The sequence below is a fragment of the Cottoperca gobio genome, chromosome 9 (genome assembly GCF_900634415.1).
Source record: "Cottoperca gobio chromosome 9, fCotGob3.1, whole genome shotgun sequence".
In the NCBI taxonomy this organism is placed as follows: Eukaryota; Metazoa; Chordata; class Actinopteri; order Perciformes; family Bovichtidae; genus Cottoperca; species Cottoperca gobio.
Window position 1 is genome coordinate 1,790,525 of NC_041363.1, and position 26,612 is coordinate 1,817,136.

Below are 26,612 nucleotides of genomic sequence, written 5' to 3' on the forward strand. Positions count from 1 at the left end.
GTGCTAAATTGCATACTTTTCTGGTACAGAAATGTAAACATTGCATAAAGCCAGATTTAAAATTCTTGTTTCATTTTGTTGACATGTTAGTCGAATGTTTTTACAGAGGGGATTTTGGATATTTCTTTGCATCACTTTGTGTCATTGGACTCAAGGATGAACTGATTAGAATTTGGTGGTCAAAGGTCAAAGGTCACTGTGACCTCACTTTTGGCCATAACTAGAGAATTCAAATGCTAATGACAATTTCACACAAATGTTTAATATGATACAAATTGTGGTGACATTTTGGACAGATTTGGATGTAAATTATACATACTATATAGATAACTATAAATATATAGTATTCCCTGGAGAGTGCCTCCGATTTTTATTGCATATGTATAAACAAATAAAAGCAAACTCTAACTGTAGTCTCTGATAATGGGAGCGTGTCAGAAGGTTTATCAAACTAAATTGAAAGTCTACACACTGGATTGCTTCTAGTTCCAAGATTCACATCCAATAATCATTCAATCATTAATGCAGTGAAAGACAATGTTTATTATAATTATTTACAAAATGTACAAAACAAAACGTACAGATAGGAAGTCAAGACTGTAATTAAAAAACAACACAAATAAAATGACATCAGCACTTAGGAGTGGCATGTCCTCTTGAAAAACCTGGAAAAGAAGACAGAAAAAACAGGTCAATAAATTACAATTATAAGCCCTGAACTTGTGCAAAAACATCTTTCATTAGTGAAATATAACTTTCACTACATGCAGGAAACAAAACAATGTAGGAAATGCATGTATTTCATCTTTGAACTCTTAAAATGACACTAAAACTACTGGAATCACTATAACTGTTATTATATATAACAAATAATGTAATAATAAACAATAATAATATTTTTATCACATCACAGATAGGACACATCTTTTAGTGAACAACTATCAAACAATCTTAAATAAAGTCATCATAAATTATAATCCTGCACAAATAAAGTCTTTCTTACATGAGAAATTCCTGGATTTAAAATAATCAGTCTTTTACTTTTCTGACGTATTTTCACATCACTCACGTGAGAATATTCACGATTATTATCCCAAAACAATCAACTTATTGTGAGTTTTTATTTTTCTGCTGACCTGCGATGAAACCTAATATCGTCCCCTCCCTGTATTATATTGTATTATCTTCCGTACCAGCTGGAACTGTATCCGCACATCATGAAAAAGGCCACCAGTCCGATTAACGCCGCCGCAGACAGAGAAGAAACCCTCAGAACATACGATGTACCTGCAACAAGGAGAGACTGTGAGAGTAACTGGCAGCTGCTTCTTTTTACATTTTACAGTGCTTTATAAAATACTTTGTTATTAATAATAATAATAATAATAATAATAATAATAATAATAATAATAATAATAATAATGTAAAGAACAAATGTAGTAATAGACAAAGAATGCCATGGTTAATGTAAAAAAGATTAAATAAGATTAAAGATATATTAAAACAAGATGTCAGAAAATGCATAACATAAGACGTCAAATAATAATAATATAAATAATAATAAAATAATCAGTACCCATATTTGCAGCAGGCTGCCTTCTATCTTCAGACTGTTGTAAAATGTATTTTCCCAAAATATCTCTCAATTAATAAAATAACAAACAATGACTTTCTGATTTGAGTATTTTACCTCTTACTTCAGCCCACAGGACGCAGGAACTTTTTAAAGCCTAGGAAAGAAAACATTCAGGTAATTTAACAAGTAAACTGCAAAGTTTGATAACGTTTCTAACCCCCGGCAAAACTTATCAGTGCGTTCAAATACACATACTACCAAAATATTTATTATGTCACAACACACAGTATGAACGCAGTATGCCAAAAACACCAGGACGTCCTGAGTGCAGGGGATATATGGTGCAATGTTGTTTTTAAGACATTCAGCGAGGTTAAAATACTGTTTCTGTCAATGGAGTCCGGTGGCTTTGAGAAGGGCGTATAACATCTATTTCTCTGAATTAAAGGTTTATTTTGATCAAACCAGAGATGGTGATTGTTGGAATAGTGGAAAGACGAACAAACACAGTTTTGATGAGTTGTATTTTGTTTCTGTTGAGTTTGAATGAAGTGTGTTTTATGATGATAAGTGAGGTAAAATTACTGCTTTTGTCAATGGAGTCTGGTGGCTTTGAAGAGAGCAAATTAACTGTATGTTTAGTTAGTTAATTATGATAATTGTCCAAATCCCTGTTGATTTTATTTATTATATAGTCACTTAAAGAAGCGTCACATAGCATTGCGCCGGGTGTCATGTTTCCGATAAATACCGAGACCACTTGTCCCGGAAATGACCCCACTGAAGACAAAAGTCAGATGTTAGTGTGTGACCTTTTTATACCCACCGATTTCCACTGACTGACAGCGCGTAACATGATATAATAGTTCCTGCCGTTCTCCAGTGGTGCATTGAAGAAGCCTCCATAGTCGAGTCCATCCCCGACAGTGAAGTTCATCTCTGTCCCGACATGTCGGACATCAAACTGGGCAGTGATGTATTCTGCTGAGGACTTTATTTTGGGGTTTGAGCTCGCAGGAGAGGAACAGTCAAACATCACAATCCCCTCCACAGGAAGCACAAACACCTGGTACAAACTGCAAAATGAAGAAAGAAAAATAAAGCAGGGCTGCACTGAATGTCTTTTCAAAGCTCATATTGATGTTTTCTAATGAAACTTCAAATGTCTGTTGTCATATTTTCTGACGGCATCACAAGTGTTGATTTTTTGTCATTGTGGTTGTGTAAATGTAATTATTTTGCTTTTAGATTGCTGCTAGTTGATACAGGTGTGTTTCTCCCTGATATAGAAGATAGTAAGTCTCAACAAAGCCAGGTCTTTCATTGTATCTGTTGGGCCTTAGTCTGTTTATTTATATGTTTATAGGCTATTGATGTGATTTTTGCACAATTTTTAGCCGTTTCAATAAAAAGGGAAATCGTTTAAATTCGATTCTTGTCCTCATTAGACAATAATAGTAAAGTATAATATAAGTAACTTCAAGTTTGAAGAAAGTACAGCTCCAAATATCCTCGGGACAGACCTAGTATGCATGTGATATTATATATATATATATATATATAATGAAATATAGCATACATGCTCGGTTGTTACCTTATTGGGTCCAGTGTGTTGGCTGATCTGCGGAGCCTCAAGGTCGGTACAGGAGTTTCAAATTCTCTGTAGTACACAGCTGGTGCTGGAGGCACTGTCAAATGTTATTGTTAGTAATAATACATTTAATTTATATGGCGCTTTTTCCAGATACTCAAAGACGCTTTACAATAGAAAAACCTTTCATACAAACAAACATACATACAAAAACGTACACACAAGAACAAACAACAAAACTAGTATAAAGAAAAATACATTATACAATTATATTGGCCCTTAATATGACAGTTATTTCATCTTATTTTTATTTCCCCATGCACATATACGGTATATGTATAGAGGTCTATATTCTTTGTGAAGCACTTAACTCCAGGTTTCAACATTTAGTCAGAGTAAATGTAAGAGTTGTCTGCACGATGGTACCTGGTAAGCTGGTGCTGGTGGTGATGCTGGCTGTGAACCTGGAGGACACTGCAGTGATGGAGATGCTGTAGTTTGTGACAGGAAGCAGGTTCAGACAGAGCTCCAGCTGGTCGGCCTTCGAGCTCACAAACTGCTTCCTCCTATCATGAAAGGACCTCTGGAAGTCTCTGGATCCCACGTACGTCACCTGGAAAGGAGTCAGAGTCACAAAACCCTCCATACACGAAGCAAAGAAAAATTCTGGTTTCTACTAGGGATGTAGAAATGTAGTAGTCTATACCAATACCAGTGAAATTCCACGGTATTCGATACCAATTAGATACCACAGTAAAAAACTAAAACAAAACAAATCCCAAGTACTTCACCATAAACTCCTTTATTACTGTTTGCATACAGGTTTTTGTTAGGAAGTTAAACAGGTCACAATTCCCTCTCTAATATCTATTTTATATTGTGTTTCTCGCCAAAAATAATGTTTTACAAGACTACATTTGAACACATCATAATAACGTTATAATTTTAATTTGTACTGAATAGAGCCTGAACGCACCATAGTGCAACTATGTAACCTCACTCCACCGGCTGCTAACAGCTAACTGCTAACTAGTAACAGCTAATTATTAACTTCTAACAGCTAACTGCTAACTGCTAACTGCTAACAGCTAACAACTAACTGCTTACTGCTAACAGCTAATTATTAACTGCTAACAGCTAACTATTAACAGCTAACTATTAACAGCTAACTTCTTACTGCTAACAGCTAATTATTAACTACTAACGGCTAACTGCTTACTGCTAACAGCTAATTATTAACAGCTAACTGTTAACTACTAACTGCTAACAGCTAATTATTAACTGCTAACAGCTAACTGATAACTACTAACAGCTAACTGCTTATTGCTAACAGCTAATTATTAACTGCTAACTACTAACAGCTAACTGCTAACTAGTAACAGGTAACTGCTAACAGCTAATTATTAACTTCTAACAGCTAACTGCTAACAGCTAATTATTAACTGCTAACAGCTAACTGCTAACTAGTAACAGCTAACTTCTTACTGCTAACAGCTAATTATTAACAGCTAACTGCTTACTGCTAACATCTAATTATTAACTACTAACGGCTAACTGCTTACTGCTAACAGCTAATTATTAACAGCTAACTGTTAACTATTAACAGCTAACTGTTAACTACTAACAGCTAACTGTTAACTACTAACAGCTAACTGTTAACAGCTAATTATTAACTGCAAACTACTAACAGCTAACTGCTTACTGCTAACAGCTAATTATTAACTGCTAACTACTAACAGCTAACTGCTAACAGCTAATTATTAACTACTAACAGCTAACTGCTAACAGCTAAGAGATAACTACTAACTGCTAATGTTAACAAGCTCTCCTGCCAATTTCCACACAGATTTGTTGTTCACAATGTAGCATTATAAGGGAATCCCTAGCATGTACCAGCAGTTGTTGTAATTTCCTGCACTTGCCAAAACAATTATGCTGTGGCCTTCTCAATGCAAAGTGATGCTAACTTTGACTTATCGGGAAATTGACAGGGGTGTAAAAAAGAACCCGGAAATTATATTTAAGGTAAAGCGGTGGTTCTCAAACCTTTCTGGTCAGGCCTCTCTTTAAAACTAGAACAAATCTGTGATTGGATCCTTTTCTTAAAAACCCTTTTTAAATGCAGAACTTTCAGGCGATGCAAATGAGAAACATTACTGGGTTTAATTACATTGATTAGAATAGGTGCAAATGTTATTTCTTTTTCTGACATTATTACATTTTCAGAAAATGATTACATTATTGGTTGCATGATAAATGCTAAACTCTTCATACACATATAACCAGAGAATAAGAACATTACTGAAATAACCGATAACAGTAACTGCAGTAAAAGCAGGATGATGATCTCACCTTGTAATCTTCAGTATCCTCCTCATACTTCTCCGCTCTCCAGCGCAGACATTTTTCTTTGAGGACACAAAGGTGACTGACAGGTGGCTTTATTTCTGTCAGAGATAAGAGAGCGATGGTACAACACATCTCCACCTTTAGCCATGTTATAAATCTCTTTACAAATGATGTTCTCATCAGTAACATCACACAAGCATCATACAAATCCAGATGCTTTTATTTTGTACCAACACATTATGTAATCTGCATTTCTTAATACATTAATACATATTAAAATGTTTTTTACAAAATGAAAGTGAAAATGTAACAATACATGCTTTATGTAATAACCAACCGAAAGGGATGTTTTAATTTATAAAAAAATCGTTTTACATTATAAAAACAATGTTAATTGTTTGCATTCTAGCATGAATCATACTGACTCAAAATCCATTTTAAAAGACACAATTAGTTCAGTAGATTAAGTTTCATTGAGTAACCGTATTCTCCAGCCGTCCTAAAAATACAACTAAAATAAAATAAAAGCGACTCTCGCATATTGTAATAACAACTACAATATGTAATATGTGCCCTTTGATGGAGTGACGTTAATAACATGTTGTCCAGTTATCACATACAGTGTTGTTACAGGCCTAATGCACATTGTAACCTCGTGTGGTTTTTACTCACCGATGCATCTCAGTGTCGCTGTCTGCCACTCCCCAGAGCTGCCACACACAGACACGTTGCCGCCCCTCCAGCTGTGATGTCCACTCACACAGCGGTGGATCACGACACTCATGTTGTGCCAAACCACCTCGGATTTGGGGAGGAAGGGAGCCGGGCCACATTTAGCTAAAGGAACACAACGACACTGAGTGTTAGTTAACTGACAGCAAGTAGTGTGGGCCCTGATTATATATATGTTCCACACATATCTAGCTTTGTTTGGGTCATCAGGGGGTAAAAAGACGTCAAATAAATGACGCAACATTTAGTCAGCAGTGGATTCAGCCACAGGAATAAAAGAAAATACATCTGCAAATAATATTTCAGGTAAAACTGCCTCAAATATGGAGATTTATGTATTTTCTCTGTTTCATATCATAATAAAGTGAATATCTTTGTGTTTTTGACAGAACAACACATTTAAAGACATCACTTTGGAAACTTGGATGAACATTTTTTATAACCAAACAATCAATCTAGAAAATATTTAAAATTTATCAACAATGTAAATAATCGTTATGCTCGAACACCAGCGCAACTCGGGATAATGTGAAAGAAGAAAAATATTATTCTTCACCTCAATTTACCTCAAAACCTGCAGCAAGCACACAACATAGAGCCATAACAGCAATATACAAGGGAGCATGTATTACTGACCAGATAACACAAATATATCAAACACTTGTTAAAAATAATGAATCTTCCACGGGGGAATAGATGCATGTCCGTGCGTGTCACTGTATCACTGTACCTTTGCACTGCACAGACACTTCCCCCCACTGTCCTGACAGTAAACATGTCGACATGTTATTTCCAGCCTCCTGGTAAAATCCATCCACGCACTCATACAGCAGCACACTCCCCGGTGCACCGCTGCCATCCCACAGCAGGTTAGTATGGGGGAGGGTTAGGGGGGGGCCGCAGCTTATTTCTGCACACAGACGTTAGCACAGACTGGGTGCTGTTAACAGGAAATATAACACATGCACATCCTCCAAGATGAGTAATGAGAGCAAGTAGTAAACTCTCTTTATATGTTTTCTGTGCACATAATGAAACTCTTATGTTAGCAAATAATAATTACTCAAATTAATATGCAACTTTATAGAGAATATAAGTGGCACCCTACTACATTTTCATACCTCAACTATTTACAAAGCATGGTAATACTTATATTTTAGTTGGCATTTTTGGGAAAAAGGTTTATTTGTTACCGAAAGTTATATGAAAAGATTGTTTTTGCTAGAGATGCATATTATATATTGGGCCAATAAAGGAACAGTTTTAGAAATGAGTAATTATTAGAAGGCTTTGATTGATTTTGTCTGTTATCTGACAAATTGCATTCTGTTGCTGTTGGACTGAGCCTGTGTCCTTTCTTTATGCTAAGCTAACACTGAACAGATATGAGCGTACTATCGATCTACAGAAAGCAAATATCCGTTTTTCCCAAAAATATGAAATTATTGCCTTAAATATTTTGTGCAACAAAATACTACGAATTTTCAGAAATGTAAACAGTAATTCATCAATATATCTGTCATCAAACTTTGCACCTTCACACCAAAGATCAACATCCTCCCACAGTCCACTCTCTGCACAGACTGAGGAGTTTCTCCGGCTCCTGGTGTGATATCCGTCCTCACATTGGTACAACACCACACTGCCCATGTGTGACGTGCCGTCCCAAAGCATGTTAGCATGAGCTTTAAAAACAGGCTCTTCACAACTGATTTCTACAACAAAAAGACAGCAAGTCATTGTAGATGTTGAAATGATGTTAAAGGAAGAGTTCACCCACGAAATGATCATTTATATATACATTTGTTCACTCTGCGTGTTCACTCTCGTGTTCTCACTCTGCATGTTCACTCTGTGTGTTCACTCTCGTGTTCACTCTGCGTGTTCACTCTCGTGTTCACTCTGCGTGTTCACTCTCGTGTTCACTCTGCGTGTTCTCTCTGCGTGTTCACTCTGCGTACCACCGTAGTACTAACCAATATCAAGACTTTTCTCTAACTAAGCACAGCAACATGTATTACATCATGACTTTGATTGGCGGCAGGTAACCAACACACATCATCACCTTGACAGAGCGGCGAGGCTCCGTCCCATTCTCCACTGGCGGTACAAACTAAGACACCTCCGTCTCCGACATGGACATATCCAGAGTTACACTGATAAACAACCTGCGAGCCCACAGTGGACACTTCATCCCACAGCATGACTGAATCAGGGACGAGTGCAGGAACACCACAGTCAACTTCTACAGGAGGGAAATTGTAAAATTTAATGAAAAGGAAAAATGTGCAGTTGTTACGTTTGCATGAGAAGTTTGGTTTTGTCCAGTAACCATTAGTTGTGAACACTGATATGATCTTCATTGTGATTAAATACATTACATACAATACATTTTGAGTACGTAAAAAAACAAGTTATATTGTAATGAACTCTGCGTGTTCACTCTGCGTGTTCACTCTTGTGTTCTCACTCTGCGTGTTCACTCTTGTGTTCACTCTCGTGTTCTCACTGCATGTTCACTCTCGTGCTCTCACTCTGCACGTTCACTCTGCGTGTTCACTCTTGTGTTCTCACTCTGCGTGTTCACTCTGCGTGTTCACTCTTGTGTTCTCACTCTGCGTGTTCACTCTTGTGTTCTCACTCTGCGTGTTCACTCTCGTGTTCTCACTCTGCGTGTTCACTCTTGTGTTCTCACTCTGCATGTTCACTCTCGTGTTCACTCTCGTGTTCTCACTCTGCGTGTTCACTCTGCGTGTTCTCACTCTGCGTGTTCACTCTCGTGTTCTCACTCTGCATGTTCACTCTGCGTGTTCTCACTCTGCGTGTTCACTCTCGTGTTCTCACTCTGCGTGTTCACTCTGCGTGTTCACTCTGCGTGTTTACTCTCATGTTCTCACTCTGCGTGTTCACTCTTGTGTTCTCACTCTGCATGTTCACTCTCGTGTTCTCACTCTGCGTGTTCACTCTGCGTGTTCACTCTGCGTGTTCACTCTGCGTGTTCACTCTCGTGTTCACTCTGCGTGTTCACTCTCGTGTTCACTCTCGTGTTCACTCTGCGTGTTCTCTCTGCGTGTTCACTCTGAATGTTCACTCTGCGTGTTCACTCTGCGTGTTCACTCTCGTGTTCACTCTGCGTGTTCACTCTCGTGTTCACTCTCGTGTTCACTCTGCGTGTTCTCTCTGCGTGTTCACTCTGCGTACCACTGTAGTACTAACCAATATCAAGACTTTTCTCTAACTAAGCACAGTAACATGTATTACATCATGACTTTGATTGGCGGCAGGTAACCAACACTCATCATCACCTTGACAGAGCAGCGAGGCTCCGTCCCATTCTCCACTGGCGGTACAAACTAAGACACCTCCCTCTCCGACATGGACATATCCAGAGTTACACTGATAAACAACCTGCGAGCCCACAGTGGACACTTCATCCCACAGCATGACTGAATCAGGGACGAGTGCAGGAACACCACAGTCAACTTCTACAGGAGGGAAATTGTAAAATTTAATGAAAAGGAAAAATGTGCAGTAACCATTAGTTGTGAACACTGATATGATCTTCATTGTGATTAAATACATTACATACAATACATTTTGAGTACGTAAAAAACAAGTTATATTGCAATGAACTCTGCGTGTTCACTCTGCGTGTTCACTCTCGTGTTCTCACTCTGCGTGTTCACTCTCGTGTTCTCACTCTGCGTGTTCTCTCTGCGTGTTCACTCTCGTGTTCACTCTGCGTGTTCTCTCTGCGTGTTCACTCTGCGTTCACTCTGCGTGTTCACTCTGCGTGTTCACTCTGCGTGTTCACTCTGCGTGTTCACTCTGCGTGTTCACTCTTGTGTTCACTCTGCGTGTTCACTCTCGTGTTCACTCTGCGTGTTCACTCTGCGTGTTCACTCTCGTGTTCACTCTCATGTTCACTCTGCGTGTTCACTCTCGTGTTCACTCTCGTGTTCACTCTGCGTGTTCACTCTGCGTGTTCACTCTGCGTGTTCCCTCTGCGTGTTCACTCTGCGTGTTCTCTCTGCGTGTTCACTCTCGTGTTCACTCTGCGTGTTCACTCTGCGTGTTCACTCTGCGTGTTCACTCTATGTGTTCACTCTCGTGTTCACTCTGCGTGTTCACTCTGCGTGTTCTCTCTGCGTGTTCACTCTGCGTGTTCACTCTATGTGTTCACTCTGTGTGTTCACTCTGCGTGTTCACTCTATGTGTTCACTCTGTGTGTTCACTCTATGTGTTCACTCTCGTGTTCACTCTGCCTTTTCACTCTGCGTGTTCTCTCTGTGTGTTCACTCTGTGTGTTCACTCTGCGTGTTCACTCTATGTGTTCACTCTCGTGTTCACTAATGTGTTCACTCTCGTGTTCACTCTGCCTTTTCACTCTGCGTGTTCTCTCTGTGTGTTCACTCTGTGTGTTCACTCTGCGTGTTCACTCTATGTGTTCACTCTCGTGTTCACTAATGTGTTCACTCTCGTGTTCACTCTGCGTGTTCACTCTCGTGTTCACTCTGCGTGTTCACTCTGCGTGTTCTCTCTGCGTGTTCACTCTGCGTGTTTTTTCTGTGTGTTCACTCTGCGTGTTCACTCTGCGTGTTCTCTCTCGTGTTCACTCTCGTGTTCACTCTGCGTGTTCACTCTCGTGTTCACTCTCGTGTTCACTCTCGTGTTCACTCTCGTGTTCACTCTGCGTGTTCACTCTGCGTGTTCACTCTGTGTGTTCTCTCTGCGTGTTCACTCTATGTGTTCACTCTCGTGTTCACTCTGCGTGTTCTCTCTGTGTGTTCACTCTATGTGTTCACTCTGTGTGTTCACTCTGTGTTCACTCTGTGTGTTCACTCTGCGTGTTCACTCTATGTGTTCACTCTCGTGTTCACTCTGCGTGTTCACTAATGTGTTCACTCTCGTGTTCACTCTGCGTGTTCACTCTCGTGTTCACTCTGCGTGTTCACTCTGCGTGTTCTCTCTCGTGTTCACTCTGCGTATTCACTCTGCGTGTTCACTCTGCGTGTTCACTCTGCGTGTTCTCTCTCGTGTTCACTCTGCGTATTCACTCTGCGTGTTCACTCTGCGTGTTCTCTCTCGTGTTCACTCTCGTGTTCACTCTCGTGTTCACTCTCGTGTTCACTCTGCGTGTTCACTCTCGTGTTCACTCTCGTGTTCACTCTCGTGTTCACTCTGCGTGTTCACTCTCGTGTTCACTCTGCGTGTTCACTCTGCGTGTTCACTCTGTGTGTTCTCTCTGCGTGTTCACTCTGTGTGTCACCGTAGTACTAACCAATATCAAGACTTTTCTCTAATTTTTTATTCTTCGTTCACCGTGGACGATTGTGAGAAAAATAAACCTTTCTTCAAGAATTTTGTTTGTCACAGAACAAGTAATTTATATATTCCTTTAAAGTCAATCCTAGATACAATTCTCACATCTTGAATAAATGTTTGTCCCATCAGCTGAATGATGACAGTAGCTCAACTGCAGCACAGCAACATGTATTACATCATGACTTTGATTGGCAGCAGGTAATCAACACTCATCATCACCTTGACAGAGCGGCGAGGCTCCGTCCCATTCTCCACTGGCGGTACAAACTAAGACACCTCCCTCTCCGACATGGACATATCCAGAGTTACACTGATAAACAACCTGCGAGCCCACAGTGGACACTTCATCCCACAGCATGACTGAATGAGGGACGAGTGCAGGAACACCACAGTCAACTTCTACAGGAGGGAAATTGTAAAATTTAATGAAAAGGAAAAATGTGCAGTAACCATTAGTTGTGAACACTGATATGATCTTCATTGTGATTAAATACATTACATACAATACATTTTGAGTACGTAAAAAAACAAGTTATATTGTCATGAATTCTTAGCAATTTGACAAGTTTAAATAAAAGTTTTGCTATGTTTTGAATGAAAACACCCGAGTGTGTGTGTGTATATATGTGTGTGTGTGTGTGTGTGTGTGTGTGTGTGTGTGTGTGTGTGTGTGTGTGTGTGTGTGCAGGCGCATGTCATTTTGTTAGACAATTATGATGAAAATAACATTTAAAGTGTTACATTCTGAAAATAAATAAATATGTTTTGAATGAAAACACCCGACGCGACGTTCTTTGACGCGGACATGTTTATCCTCCAGCAAAGAAACTTTTTAAAAAGTGAAATGTTCCTAAAACTGGAATATGACATAAAATACAAAACAAAATGACAAAGAAAATCCTTTGAGGGGTTTTAATCATCGTTTGCTTTACCTTGGCAGGACAGAGTCGGGGGGGTCCACTGACCGTGTTCATTACAGATCGATTCATTATCTCCTCCTTTGTTATAAAAGCCCTCTTTACAAACATAGAGCACGCTGCTGCCGGGGGCTGTGCTGCTGTCCCACACCTGCTCTGTGGACTGTACTACGGGAGGACGTCCACACGAAGTCTCTGCGAGGAACAACGTGCACCACAACATGAACAGCAGGATGCACTGAGGCTGCAACCATTAGGCACCGACAGAAACGTGATCGCATGCAGAAATTAATTCATTAATAAACAACAACAGCCAGTGGATGGATTGACCCACAGAAATAAAAGTAATAACTATAATATGCAACTTTTTTAATATTCGATTAATCGTTAAAGTAATTTTTAATGCATAAATGCCTCTTAAATATGTTTCATATCATATTAAAATGAATATCTTTGGGACATTTAAAGACTTTAAGAAACTAAGATGGACATTTATCACTAGTTTCTGACATTTAATAGACCAAACGATTAATCTAGAAAACATTTGGCAGATTAAACAATAATGAAAATGATCGTAGTGTTGATATTAGTTTTGACATTGTATGATTTTGTTTGACATGCCTGGAGACAAGACATGGTATCTGTATGCGTTGGATACATTTACTTTTCAGTACTAGGAATATTGTATTTAGTCTCAGACGCCCCGAAAAACTCCAGAGTATCAAACAGAGACTGTACCTTGGCAGAGCACGGCCGGTCTCTCCCACTGTCCAGCAGCAGTACAGACTGATATGTTTCCATTTCCAATATTATGATATCCAGAGATGCATTGATAAAGCACCTCGGTGCTCATCCTCGAGCTCTTATCCCACTGCATACGAGAGTGAGGGACGGCCGGGGGAGAGCCACAGTCGACGTCTGAGGGCCAAAACAGACAAGCTGCATGAAAAGGAATTAACTGGGAAATCTCCAGGAAGTCTGTCGGGTTTCATGATCCATGTGTTGCTGAGGGGATCGTGGATCTCTCTTTGCATTCTGTCAACAGCCACTAAACATCTCCTGCATGTAGTTAGTGTAGCGTGTATAACATGAGCTGTGAGTGACATGTGAACAAAGCCCTCTGCACAAAGCTTCAGAATATAGAGAGGAATGAAAGTGGAAAGTTTGGTGTATGTAAGTGCTGCTGAAGTGGAGACTTCTGCTGAAGAGTGGGAGAAAAAGCTCCTTTAAAGATATGTATTGTAACATTCATACATGTTGTACACACTACAGGTGAACAGAGTCATACATGTTGTACACACTACAGGTGAACAGAGTCATACATGTTGTACACACTACAGGTGAACAGAGTCATACATGTTGTACACACTACAGGTGAACAGGGTCATACATGTTGTACACACTACAGGTGAACAGAGTCATACATGTTGTACACACTACAGGTGAACAGAGTCATACATGTTGTACACACTACAGGTGAACAGGGTCATACATGTTGTACACACTACAGGTGAACAGAGTCATACATGTTGTACACACTACAGGTGAACAGGGTCATACATGTTGTACACACTACAGGTGAACAGGGTCAAACATGTAACTAACAGATATCAGCATGTTTACTGAATCATGAGCAGTTATATAAAGCTACTTGTGCAGAAAGGCAGCCTGGTTTTGCTGTGTGTGTTTAGTTACCTTCACAGACCATGGAGAGTCTTCTCCACCGTCCATCAGCTCCACACACTGAGCTCCGGTCTCCACTCCTCCACACAAAACCTTCATCACAGTCGAACACGGCCACGCTGCCGTATGAGGTCCCTGTGACTGACAGCAGCACCGTGTCCTCCCCTGAGGCCGGCTGGCCACAGTCCACCACTGAGAGGGACAAAAAGATTAGATCCAGACCATCTGCATGGATCGCACATTTAGTGCCTTGAGATTGCTTTTAGCTTTGAAAGGCGCTTTATAAATACAATTTATTATTATTATTATTATTATTATTATTATTATTATTATTATTATTATTATTATTATTATTATTATTATTATTATTATTATTATTTAGCACTTTCAACCAGCCAGGAACAGACTGGTTCACACACTAATGGCATTAAGGACCTAAAAAGTCTTACATTTTGGCTGTTAATCAATAGGTTTTTTCTTGTCGTTCATATTCACGCTTGAAAAGTGACACCATTTAATGCTACTCATAACTCTCAGTGTGCAGCTTTACGTTTGCAGGAGGCTTTGTCTCTGTGAGGGTTGAAGGGCTCCACTCCGTCGTGGATTTCATATCCCAGCTGGCAGCTGCAGGAAAAACTGCCGTTCAGGTTCCTGCACTGACCTCCCTCTCCACACTGGCCTGTGATCCTGCACTCATCAACGTCTGCACAAACAATAATAAAGGAGCACGTGGCATGAAAAACATAATGTCAGACACTTTGTGAGGCTTGTTTTACAGGTAATGGTCCTTTTATGCCTTTAACAGCCACTCACCCTGACAGTAGGTCCCATCGTTTGGGATGAAGGTGTCCTTGTTGTTGGAGGGGCTGTAGCCAGCCAGGCAGGTACAGTAGTAGCTGCCACGCGTGTTGTGGCAGGTGCTGTACGGCCCACAGATCCCACGGAGCTGACACTCATCTTTATCTGGTACAAAAACATATTTATTGCACTTCAACATGAACGAGATGTGAAATCATTAAACGCACATTGTGTCATGTTCTGCCACTAGGGGTCTCAATTAAAAACAATAACAAAACACGGTGTTTGGTGGCGTCGTGACGTCGCGTGGGATCATGGGAGTTGTTGTCTTCGCCATCATTGCTGTCATTGCGGTCAGCTTCTTCCCAATGATGATTCCTTCATTTCTAAACGTTTAGGAGGTTTTTAACAGGAGCAGAATTATCCCCAGAAGTCTCATCCTCTCCGAAACAAACGGACCAGGTGATTAAAACCGGTAAAAACCCGTAAACACGCAGTTTCACGTTAAAAATCAGTGTTTTATTGACGCTTCTTGGCGGACAACAAATGTTCCGGAGGGGCTAAGAGCCGAGTTGCCACTAATGTTTGCTCAGCTTGTTTCTCTGATAACTTAAGATCCAGACGTTGATGGAGATTTTACCGTGAGCCGAATTATCATCAGAGGTCTCCTCCTCTCTCTAACAAATGGACCTGCTGATTAAAACCGGTAAACACTGAATAAAGCAGTTTCACGTTAAAAAGCAGTGTTTCTCCGGTGCAGTTCTGCTGCCGCTAACGTTTGTTCAGCTTGTTTCTCTGAGAATTTAAGATCCAGGTTAAATGTGTAATTCTGAGCCACCTGCTCCAAAGAAATAGTGGGCAGTATTTCACCTCTAAACTGGGTCCATCCATACAATCTCTAATGTTTATATATTAGTTGTAGTAGTTTGACATATTTATTGTATTCTGATTCCTTCTTTATGTTGTGTGTCCATGTCCGTGTAACGTTACGTTAGTTTGTTTATTGGACTAAATCCAAAGTGGCAGAAACTAGAAAACGACCCAAATATTCGTCTGGTCTTCCCAGTGGCGGCGCAGAGAGGAGAGCAGCCCGCCGGGGAGGAGAGAGTTGGGCCGGGAGGAGAGAGGTGGGCAGAGAGGAGAGCAGCCCGCCGGGGAGGAGAGAGGTGGGCAGAGAGGAGAGCAGCCGCCGGGGAGGAGAGAGGTGGACAGAGAGGAGAGCAGCCCGCCGGGGAGGAGAGAGGTGGGCAGAGAGGAGAGCAGCCCGCCGGGGAGGAGAGAAGAGAGGTGGGCAGAGAGGAGAGCAGCCCGCCGGGGAGGAGAGAGGTGGGCAGAGAGGAGAGCAGCCCGCCGGGGAGGAGAGAGGTGGACAGAGAGGGAGAGCAGCCCGCCGGGGAGGAGAGAGGTGGGCAGAGCACTCTGCATTGATAAGGTTAGTTGTTAGTTTTAGTTTGAATTTATGACATCTGTTGTTTTGACCAAATAGCGGAAAAAAAATGTGGAAAAGTTTGTCTTAAATTTAATTCGGAGTGGCATTAAAGAAAAGTCTTAATCTAATTTGCTGTAATCACCCTGACATAGTGGTTTCATCCAGTGTTTAACACAAAAATATTAATTTACAGCTTAGATAAATTCCCTTTTAAACTGGAAAGTCATAATTTATACTAAAATAAGTTTGAAGTGAAAAGACTTCATTTAGCTTCACACGATAAACACAAAACAAAAAATGTTTTTGTCCTACCTACACAGAAAGTTCTCCCGTTTCCAATAAACCCGTACTTGCAGTTACACATTTTTCCAGATCCGTAGGGCAAGTCGTTACATGTGGCGTCAAAGTGGCAGCTGGCACACACGTCCAGAGAGCGGCCTTCTGCCGCCGTCTCTGAGAGGAACACATCAGTCAATATCTCTCTCAATATTCAGTCAGACATCATAAGTTATTAGTTATACGATCACACGTGTAATAAAATAATAAGTAGCTAACATATTAAATAAAGAGACAAACACGCGTGTAATAAAATAATAAGTAGCTAACATATTAAATAAGAGACGCGTGTAATAAAATAATAAGTAGCTAACATATTAAATAAGAGACACGTGTAATAAAATAATAAGTAGCTAACATATTAAATAAGAGACGCGTGTAATAAAATAATAAGTAGCTAACATATTAAATAAAGAGACAAACACACGTGTAATAAAATAAAATAAGTAGCTAACATATCCTGCATTAGATAATGTGAATAAATGGTCTTTACCTGCAGTGGCGCAGAGCAGAAACACCACGATCATTGCTCTGTTTCTGTTGTCCATCCTCTGTGTCCCTGTCGCTCTCTACACTTCAGACGCTCCCCGTCCCCATCCTCTCCTTTTTCTCATTCTCTTCTTCCGACTTCAGGACCGTGAGTGGATTTGAAAAGCAGGATGTGAAGTGAGCTGAGGTCAGTCTGAGGAACGGCTCTTTTTTCTCAATGGTCTTCTTGCAGCTTCTGGTTTCGTGTCTTAATCTGTTCCCCCCCCCTGACTTTCAGTTACACTGAACTGCACACTCATGCTGCGGCCGCTGATAACGGCTATATTTAGCCTAAAAAACCTGTTGGAAAAACAGTTGTGGCGTCTTTTAAAAGCACATTAACCGCATTATGTGTAAAATATATGACAGCCGGGAGACATGGTGAATATGGTAATACATGTAACTAACAGATATCATGAAGCTTCCCCACTTCATGACTCACATCAACACAGTTTATATTACAAGTGTTTAATATGTACATGAGGCGTTATGTAATGTAGCTGTGGAGAGTTTAAATCTACACACAGTTACACACACACACTCTGATGTTCTCATGTTCCTCTCGTCTGAAGAAGATGTTCTGGAAGATAAATATCCCAAAATCTCATGACCAGTGGATGAAAAAACAACATTTTGGCCTTGATGACTTAAAGCTAGATAAAGTATGAATATGACTGCACTGGTGTTGTAGACCAACATCATGGTGCACTCCTACCCTTTGTCCTATGAAGTTGTTTGTAACACTTATCAAATAAAACGGGACTTAATTGAAGCATTTCTTGTGTGAAAGCTGTGTTTATGGGATGTGGGTCTGCAATGGGTGCTGGGGGGGGGAGATAAGTGCGACGAGCTGCTATCTCTCAGCCCAGCGTGGACCTTACTGGTGTGTGTGTGTCACTCAAACCAACGAGTTCCCGCCTCCCAGCGGAGCCTGCTGGGCCGGACTGATTAACCTCTCAGAGCAGAAAGCCCCCAAAGAGCGACCTGAACAAACAGTGAGTCAAATCTGAGACGAGATGCAAATAAAAGGTTTTAAACTCAGCAGGTTGTTCAGTGTTGTGATGTGCAGCGTCTGCTCACACTGCGCCGTCTCAGGAACACCTGACAGCAACAACCACCGAGGAGGATTTAAGGATTTGGAAAGGTCACAACACTTTACAGATGTGTCGTTGAAATCTAAATGAAAGCAGAGGAATTACAACTTCCGTGTCACGTGACGCCATGTGGCCCAAAAAGACTTCCCCGTCGACTCACATCGGGAAAGAGACGTCTGTAAATCAGCGCATCACTTCCAGCACGAACACTTGAAGCACTTATTTTAATCATCAGGTCCTAAAAGTTGTAAAATGTGTTAATAGCTGAATCCAGAGTTATTCCCAATAAGTGTTTACACATTACACACCTGTTAGCACCTGATCTTAATAGACCTTTGTGGGGGGGGGGGGGGGGGTATTAAAAGTGTGTAATAGACTTCAGAGATGATTCATGTCACATCACTAACCCTCACATCACAAAGCACATTAGTGGCTGAAAAAAGAAAACGTTTGCTGTTTGAATGTTTTTATGTCCAATAACGGCTTTTTAAACATGAGGGGGGGGGGGGCATGAGGGGGATACTTTTAAAATCTGCATGTTGAGAATGAAGTCGAAATGTTAAAACTAAAAGTCGATGGACCAGCTTTAGAGCTCGTACTAAAAGTTCCCTTACTGCACGGCGCGAACACTCTCCCGTACACGACAGTCTGTCGACGCCAACTGCAGCGCGCTCATGAAACGGTGCAGAGACAGCAGCGTCTCTTCTCTCGTGCGGTCTCCACTTCCTCGTGCGAAGGCGCGTCAGGAGCCGGAGACTCGTCCTCGCTCTCTGACAGCGAGCCGCTGGAGGTGGACAGCAGCCTCTCGCACACCAGCTCGGCTGCTTTTCCATCCATGACGGACAAGTCTGTCACAGTTTTCTCCCTCAGCGACATGTCTCCATCGTCATCGTCGTCTATCAGCACAAACTCCTTCAGGTGCACCGTCTCCACCCCGTGGAGGCTGTAGTTCTCCGCCGATTCGTGGACGTCCACGAAGGTCAGAGTGGACGTCTCCGTCAGGGCCTCGTGTGGGTCCGTGGAGTTGTCCTCCGGCCCTGAATACGCCTGGCTGCTGGAATCCATCATCCACGAGGAGTTCCTCTGACTCCCGTCTCTCAGGCTGGACCTCTCGTCCGGGCCGTTGGAGATGAGGTCCGGCACAGAGGACGTCTTTCCTGCTGGACCGTCTCTCCTGCTGTGGGAGCCGTTCTCTGTGATCGCGTGACCATTCCCAGAATGCATCGTGACAGCCACGCTCTCGTAGTCATGGTGGACCTGCACACCGCTGCCCCCTGCTGGAGGGGAGAGGCGGACGCTGGCGTTGCCTTTTCTTTGCTTCATGTATTGTCGCTCGCCGCACTGAGATGAAACAGAACATTGGAAGTTAGTTATTTTACTTTTAAAGATCTATTTATTGTTAGCTCCAGAGAACGCTCGGATACCGACGGTTACGTTTTAAATGACTGACAGGCACTTTACGAAGACGTATGAATAACAATCAGTGATGTTTTCAACACACATCACAGAATTATTGGCCGACATAGCCAATCTGCTTTATTTGTGTAAACTGATCGGATTCACAGGATTTTCCGATCAGTCCGATCCGTCAGGGTTTAGCTAGCATTAGCACGCTAACATGCAGACCATGTGACACACCAGGGATAAAAACACTCGTCACAAAACCTCCCGACATCGTTTCCACTGAAGCTCTGGAGGAATACCCCAGAAGTTATTTCCTCATTTAAAGTTGCTCCGTTTGTTGTTAACGGGTTGAGATCTGGTGAAGCACACGAGTCACGTGATACTCGTCAAACCGTTCACTTTTTGCAAATCATCATTTAAATGTTGCGCTAACATACTTGTTGGTGGTACAGATATTATATATTATATAAATACTCACAACTATATTTATTTTTACTTTTTGTTGACACCATAATATGATACGAGCTCCATTTGTAACATCAAAGACAAATGTTTAAGAAAAGAAATGAAGACCTTTAACATCGCTGAAGACAAGACCTTCAAGAGGAAATGTTAAAATGTTGTGTTATTATATTATTATGTTTATTTGTTGTTATTGTCGGCTGATCGAGTTCCTCGAAGGGTCGACCTCCAGTCTGTGAGCTGAGCGTTGTGTGCATCTGTTATGTGTTATAAATATACACATCTGGTTAAACAACCTTCACACCTCCTCATGTTACAGCATTTCATGTGATGTTTCATCTTATTCTTTATGTATATATTTATGTCTGAGGTATGCTGAGTGTTGTTGGGATTCAAGGTTTTTATAATCCTTTGACTTTAATCTCTTCAGGTCCTTTAACGTCGCTCCTTTGTGTTGCTGCTGCACAGTTACAAACACACTAATACACATTTGTGTGTCCCTCAGTAAACATGGTGGCATTGTGCCGTCACATCCTCCCCTCCCCTCCAGGTAACAGTAAGAGCAGCCGGCTTTATGAACAACAGGAAGACAGAACAAGCTCTCATTTGGTATCGGCCTGAATAAATAAATCAAGCTGCTACTTTTAAAAGAAGCAAAAAATAACTTAAATTCCCCGAGGATCAGCTCTTTGAAGGAGACAGATGAAGTCCTCTAAAGTGCTCTACACACACACACACACACACACACGCTCACACACACACACACGCTCACACACACACACAACACACACACACACACACACACACGCTCACACACACACGCATGTGTGATATGTGTTTTTCATTTCTGTACTGTTATTATAAAATGCAATTAAGGTGACACACACTGTAAGTCTGTATCTCTGCCTGCCAATGCAGAGACCATATAATATATGTGCAGACACACACACACACAATAATCACATTATAATGCATCATAACAGTGATTATTATTAATTATAAAAGATTATAATTATTACAGCTGTGGGAATTATAACTCACTTTGATCTTTCCAAAGAAAAGTCAGTGAGACCTGCAGTTATAAATATTATGATACTTATAAATCATTATAAAATGCTTTATAATGAGTATTTATAAGTGCTGGTAAATATAATTAAACAGATTATGATGCATTATAGACGTGGGCCTCATCAGTGTTACCAAATGTAGTTTTGTACAATTTACAGAAGATCACAACTATTTCTTATAAATTGTTCTTAAATTATAGCTTGTTTATTTTCTACATTGATTTATTCTTTTTTATTTACATTTCTGTGTCTGTGAGGCGCTTTGTGGTATACATAAAGTTTATCATTATTATTAATATTATTCACACTGAACACGAGATCAAAAGACTTCTAGAGGAGCGTTTCCACTTTACGTCCCTTCGTGCTAAATGCAACGCGCTGCGTTCAGGAGCTCAACAGACTGACCTGCTTACACTTCACTGACTCGTGACAGAATCGGGACTCCATAAATGAATAATAACAGAAACGCACATGTTGGAGCGAGTCGCTGTGCTCCACTCCGGCTTGTGTAACAATAGATGAAAATAGATTTGATTTAAACACACTCACTGCATTTAGTTTGCACTTCGATGGCTGTGGACGAGGGAGCTTATAATGCAGGAGAAATACTCTCCTACGTATCACCAAACTCTTTATCCAATCAGAAGCTCCTAAACGTGAAGATGTGGGAGCAATGTGTGTGTTCAAAAAACAATTAGTGACCAATGACTTCCATAATCCTGCACAATGTCACATCTTTATACACACACCACCTCATCGCATTCAAAACAAAACACTGCAACTACTTTGCACACTTGTCTAATGTATATATGTTTATCCACCATATTATAGTGTACTCTACCTTATTCTTTATATTCTGTATTGTGTGTTCTACAGTCTGTGTATATCTTGTAGTGTTGAAGTATTTATTGTGTATTTATATCAGTGTGCTGTATATGTAGGCTATACTATACTATACACACACACACACACACACACACATATATATATATATATATATATATATATATGTGTGTGTATATGACAGTGATAACAATACATAATCATACATGCAGAAATCTTAATTTTCAAAAGAATCCACGACAACACAACGAGGCTGAATAAATAAAAACGCGTTTACCTTCAGGCTTCCACAGCTGAACTCTTCCCCGAGTTGCAGTAATGAGAATCACATGGCAGAGGTGGGATGACCCAGCATGTGTCCCGCTGATCTGTGGCACCGCTGCTCAAACTGATTTCTCCTCCTCCGCCTGCACACAGAGGCTCTGCACACACTCTGCACACACTCTGCACACACACCCTCCTGCATCCCATAAACTACACAGCTCACAGTGTGCAGGAGTCACGAGATGCTCCACAGATTAAAACACACCAGCGTTGGTGTTCCCCCGTACAATATTCTGTTAAAGGCTTATGGAACTGTTCCACATTAAAACAACTAGATGTGTTATATATGTTGTTGAACGTCTCCCCTTTGTTTGTAGCCAGAAGCTTCATAAACTGACTTTTTATGCAGTTTTAAGACACTTTCTACATCCTGGTGTTTTAACTCTATATGTGAAGGATGAATGATTTTAGTCCTCGAACGTCTGGATGTTAAGTTCTCACAGAAACAAGCTGACAGACTGTTAGCCGTTAGCTGTTAGCCGTTAGCTGTTAGCTGTTAGCCGTTAGCTGTTAGCCGTTAGCTGTTAGCCGTTAGCCGCTCCACTCTGTGTTCATGAAACTGCTTTATTTAGTGTTTTTACTGTTTTTATCACAACTCTGTTAGTTTTGGAGCAGAGGAGGAACACTGAAGGAATGCTAAATCAAATCAAATGTATTTATATAGCCCAATATCACAAATTATACATTTGTCTCAGGGTGCTTTACAGACTGTACAGGTTACGACACCCTCTGTCCTTAGACCCTCTGTCCTTACACCCCTCTGTCCTTAGGACCCTCTGTCCTTACACCCTCTGTCTTTAGACCCTCTGTCTTTAGACCCTCTGTCCTTAGACCCTCTGTCCTTACACCCTCTGTCCTTAGACCCTCTGTCTTTAGACCCTCTGTCTTTAGACTCTCTGTCCTCAGACCCTCTGTCCTTAGACCCTCTGTCCTTAGACCCTCTGTCTTTAGACCCTCTGTCTTTAGACCCTCTGTCCTTAGACCCTCTGTCTTTAGACCCTCTGTCCTTAGACCCTCTGTCCTTAGACCCTCTGTCTTTAGACCCTCTGTCCTTAGACCCTCTGTCCTTACACCCTCTGTCTTTAAACCCTCTGTCCTTAGACCCTCTGTCCTCAGACCCTCTGTCCTTAGACCCTCTGTCCTTAGACCTCTGTCTTTAGACCCTATGTCCTTAGACCCTCTGTCCTTACACCCTCTGTCTTTAAACCTCTGTCCTTAGACCCTCTGTCCTTAGACCCTCTGTCCTTACACCCTCTGTCCTCAGACCTCTGTCCTTAGACCCTCTGTCCTCAGACCCTCTGTCCTTAGACCCTCTGTCCTCAGACCCTCTGTCCTTACACCCTCTGTCCTCAGACCCTCTGTTCCTTAGACCCTCTGTCTCAGACCCTCTGTCCTTAGACCCTCTGTCCTCAGACCCTCTGTCCTTAGACCCTCTGTCCTTAGACCCTCTGTCTTTAGACCCTCTGTCCTTAGACCCTCTGTCCTTACACCTCTGTCTTTAAACCTCTGTCCTTAGACCCTCTGTCCTTACACCCTCTGTCCTCAGACCCTCTGTCGTCCTTAGACCCTCTGTCCTCAGACCCTCTGTCCTTAGACCCTCTGTCCTCAGACCCTCTGTCCTTACACCCTCTTCCTCAGACCCCTGTCCTTAGACCCTCTGTCCTCAGACCCTCTGTCCTTAGACCCTCTGTCCTTAGACCCTCTGTCTTTAGACCCTCTGTCCTCAGACCCTCTGTCCTTAGACCCTCTGTCCTCAGACCCTCTGTCCTCAGACCCTCTGTCCTTAGACCCTCTGTCCTCAGACCCTCTGTCCTTAGACCCTCTGTCCTCAGACCCTCTGTCCTTAGACCCTCTGTCCTCAGACCCTCTGTCCTTACACCCTCTGTCCTCAGACCCTCTGTCCTTAGACCCTCTGTCCTCAGACCCTCTGTCTTTAGACCCTCTGTCCTCAGACCCTCTGTCCTCAGACCCTCTGTCCTTAGACCTCTCCTTAGACCTCGTCCAGACCCTCTGTCCTTAGACCCTCTGTCCTCAGACCCTCTGTCCTTACACCCTCTGTCCTTAGACCCTCTGTCCTTAGACCCTCTGTCCTCAGACCCTCTGTCCTCAGACCCTCTGTCCTTAGACCCTCTGTCTTTAGACCCTCTGTCTTTAGACCCTCTGTCTTTAGACCCTCTGTCTTTAGACCCTCTGTCTTTAGACCCTCTGTCTTTAGACCCTCTGTCCTTAGACCCTCGCATCGCACAAAAAAACTTCCTAAAAGAAACCCCATAATTAAAGGGGAACAGGCAGAAGCTGAAACTCCCATGATGCACTGGAACTTACCTAGAGGCAGAATATGACATATTGTACGTTAAACACATATTAACTCTCCTAAATGCGTCCAATTCAAATTTAACACGTTAAAATATTTTATTTTAAAAAACATTTCAAGGCTTCAAAGCAGTTAAAACACCACCGTCGTAATTGTTTTTATTAGATTTAAGGTTCTTTAACTCTGGGTTGGTTGTGTTTTTATCGCTGCATGGCATATTATTGATTGATTGGACCAGCACCTCTAAAGCTCATTCATTACATGATTTCCTTTTTATGTTGCTTTATGAAACGTTGCGGTGCTGCAGGGATGCATGGCTTCACATTCAGTTCCATGCACTGACTGTGTTCCCATAAATAATACAGCAGGACAGACGTTTACACACATGGAAGCTGCAAACAGGAATACCGTAGGGATCAAATATTTAAAAAGTCTTCCCTCCCCGTAGGCATGAAGTGAAACATGCCATCTGACGAAGTGCTCATGTAGATCTGTGAAACCTGCAGCACAACGTTCTGCTGATAGAGAACACATCACATATCCTTCATCATGATACCCTGTTTTGTTATATATATATATATATATATATATCAGTTTTTGATGTGCAGTATGTAGTGGGCGATTTAAGAAAATTAATAATAATAATAATAATAGGATACTGATCATAAATGTTGATGATACAGATGTATTGTTCAAGATTTTCAAAATAAAATATACTTTTTTTAAAGTTTCAAAAGAAAGAAATCTTGCATATATATTATATTATATTTAAATTCAGCTATTATTATTGTCGGTTCAAAGGAATATCTGACAAGAACACAATGATGTCAGTAAAATGACATGAGTGTTATAATTAACTGATAAAAGCCAATAAGAAAGTTTGACATTTTGTGAAACACTTGAATATGGAGCAATATTATCTTAGTCTTTCATAAAGACTCAAAGCTGATCAGAAATACACCTGAAGCTCCCTAATTAACAGAATTAACATTCATTCAATTTATTAAAGTTCGGTCCTCCATACAGTCCCTCATGTATCTGACAGGCAGCTTAACTTCAGCACACTTATGCAGAGATATCTTTCAGTATATTTATATACTTATTACACACAAGCGATGCTCGAATGAAGAAAAATTGAACTGATGCATCTGTTGATACCTGAATAATTATTTAACTCAATATTGCATAATTGGTTTTATTTTATGATCATATGAGAACAAATGTATGATTTATGTTGATTAGCTGATCATTTCATTTTTATACACAGTAAAAAAGAACAATATCAACGTTTATTAAAATCTTTTGACAAAACCACAAATATTAATCTTCTGATGTTAATCAATCACCTAGAAATCAACCCCGTCACGTGAGATATGTCGCTTCCATGTTGCTGCATGTGGAAGCCGATGGCAGGAGACTCACACCGACGTCTTTGGTCGTCTCCCAAAACTTGATGGTGACTCTGCCCGGGACCAACAGAGGCTCCTTGAACTGAGCCGACACGCTGACGGGAGCCTGATGACTCCGACCCTGCAGACAGAACAGAGCGAGGAGAAGGTCGGACCACACCGATGAAAAACACTTCACAGCAGACATGTTGACTTAGAAGCTCTGAGAGGAAGGAAACACATTCAGTGGATCCATTTTCTAAGATCTAAATAGTTTCCTGTGTTTATAACTTAAAGAAGTTGCACATGAGTGAAAACAGGTGTGCTAATAACAAATAAAAGCATTGCCAGGATAATTTTTCTAAGTTACAAAATGTTTTGTCTGGATCATTTTATTTTGTTGTTGTAATTCTCATTTCAGCCACAAGGCAGAAGTGCAAACCGCTACCCAC

General features: G+C 41.1%; 3 protein-coding genes across 5 annotated transcripts in view; all 3 read right to left on the reverse strand.

Annotated features, from left to right (window-relative positions):
- LOC115014037 (sushi, von Willebrand factor type A, EGF and pentraxin domain-containing protein 1-like) overlaps window positions 1-26,612 on the reverse strand; it is an 88,054-nt gene that overhangs the window by 37,783 nt on the left and 23,659 nt on the right. Inside the window, 2 exon segments of the mRNA XM_029440677.1 lie at window positions 9,554-9,733; window positions 11,793-11,972. Coding sequence (XP_029296537.1) covers window positions 9,554-9,733; window positions 11,793-11,972 — 360 coding nt within the window.
- On the reverse strand, window positions 524-17,706 carry LOC115014043 (sushi domain-containing protein 1-like). Of its 2 annotated transcripts, XM_029440685.1 has the most exons (15): window positions 17,230-17,706; window positions 16,713-16,853; window positions 14,987-15,136; window positions 14,724-14,876; window positions 14,186-14,365; window positions 7,784-7,963; window positions 6,979-7,158; window positions 6,189-6,353; window positions 5,520-5,614; window positions 3,594-3,780; window positions 3,171-3,264; window positions 2,403-2,652; window positions 1,691-1,730; window positions 1,194-1,287; window positions 524-665 (listed from the first exon to the last, which is right to left on the reverse strand). In XM_029440685.1, exons 1-15 carry the CDS (start codon window positions 17,282-17,284, stop codon window positions 638-640), a joined length of 1,992 nt encoding a protein of 663 aa, XP_029296545.1. In that variant the 5' UTR covers window positions 17,285-17,706; the 3' UTR covers window positions 524-637. The 2 variants fall into 2 exon arrangements, with proteins under 2 accessions (XP_029296545.1, XP_029296546.1); XM_029440686.1 differs by lacking the exons at window positions 6,979-7,158; window positions 7,784-7,963 and having other exon boundaries at window positions 17,230-17,703.
- LOC115014072 (paralemmin-2) lies at window positions 18,839-22,825 on the reverse strand. 2 transcript variants are annotated; one of them, XM_029440723.1, is made up of 3 exons: window positions 22,412-22,825; window positions 21,841-21,941; window positions 18,839-19,699 (listed from the first exon to the last, which is right to left on the reverse strand). In XM_029440723.1, exon 3 carries the CDS (start codon window positions 19,679-19,681, stop codon window positions 19,031-19,033), a length of 651 nt encoding a protein of 216 aa, XP_029296583.1. In that variant the 5' UTR covers window positions 19,682-19,699; window positions 21,841-21,941; window positions 22,412-22,825; the 3' UTR covers window positions 18,839-19,030. The 2 variants fall into 2 exon arrangements, with proteins under 2 accessions (XP_029296583.1, XP_029296584.1); XM_029440724.1 differs by lacking the exon at window positions 21,841-21,941.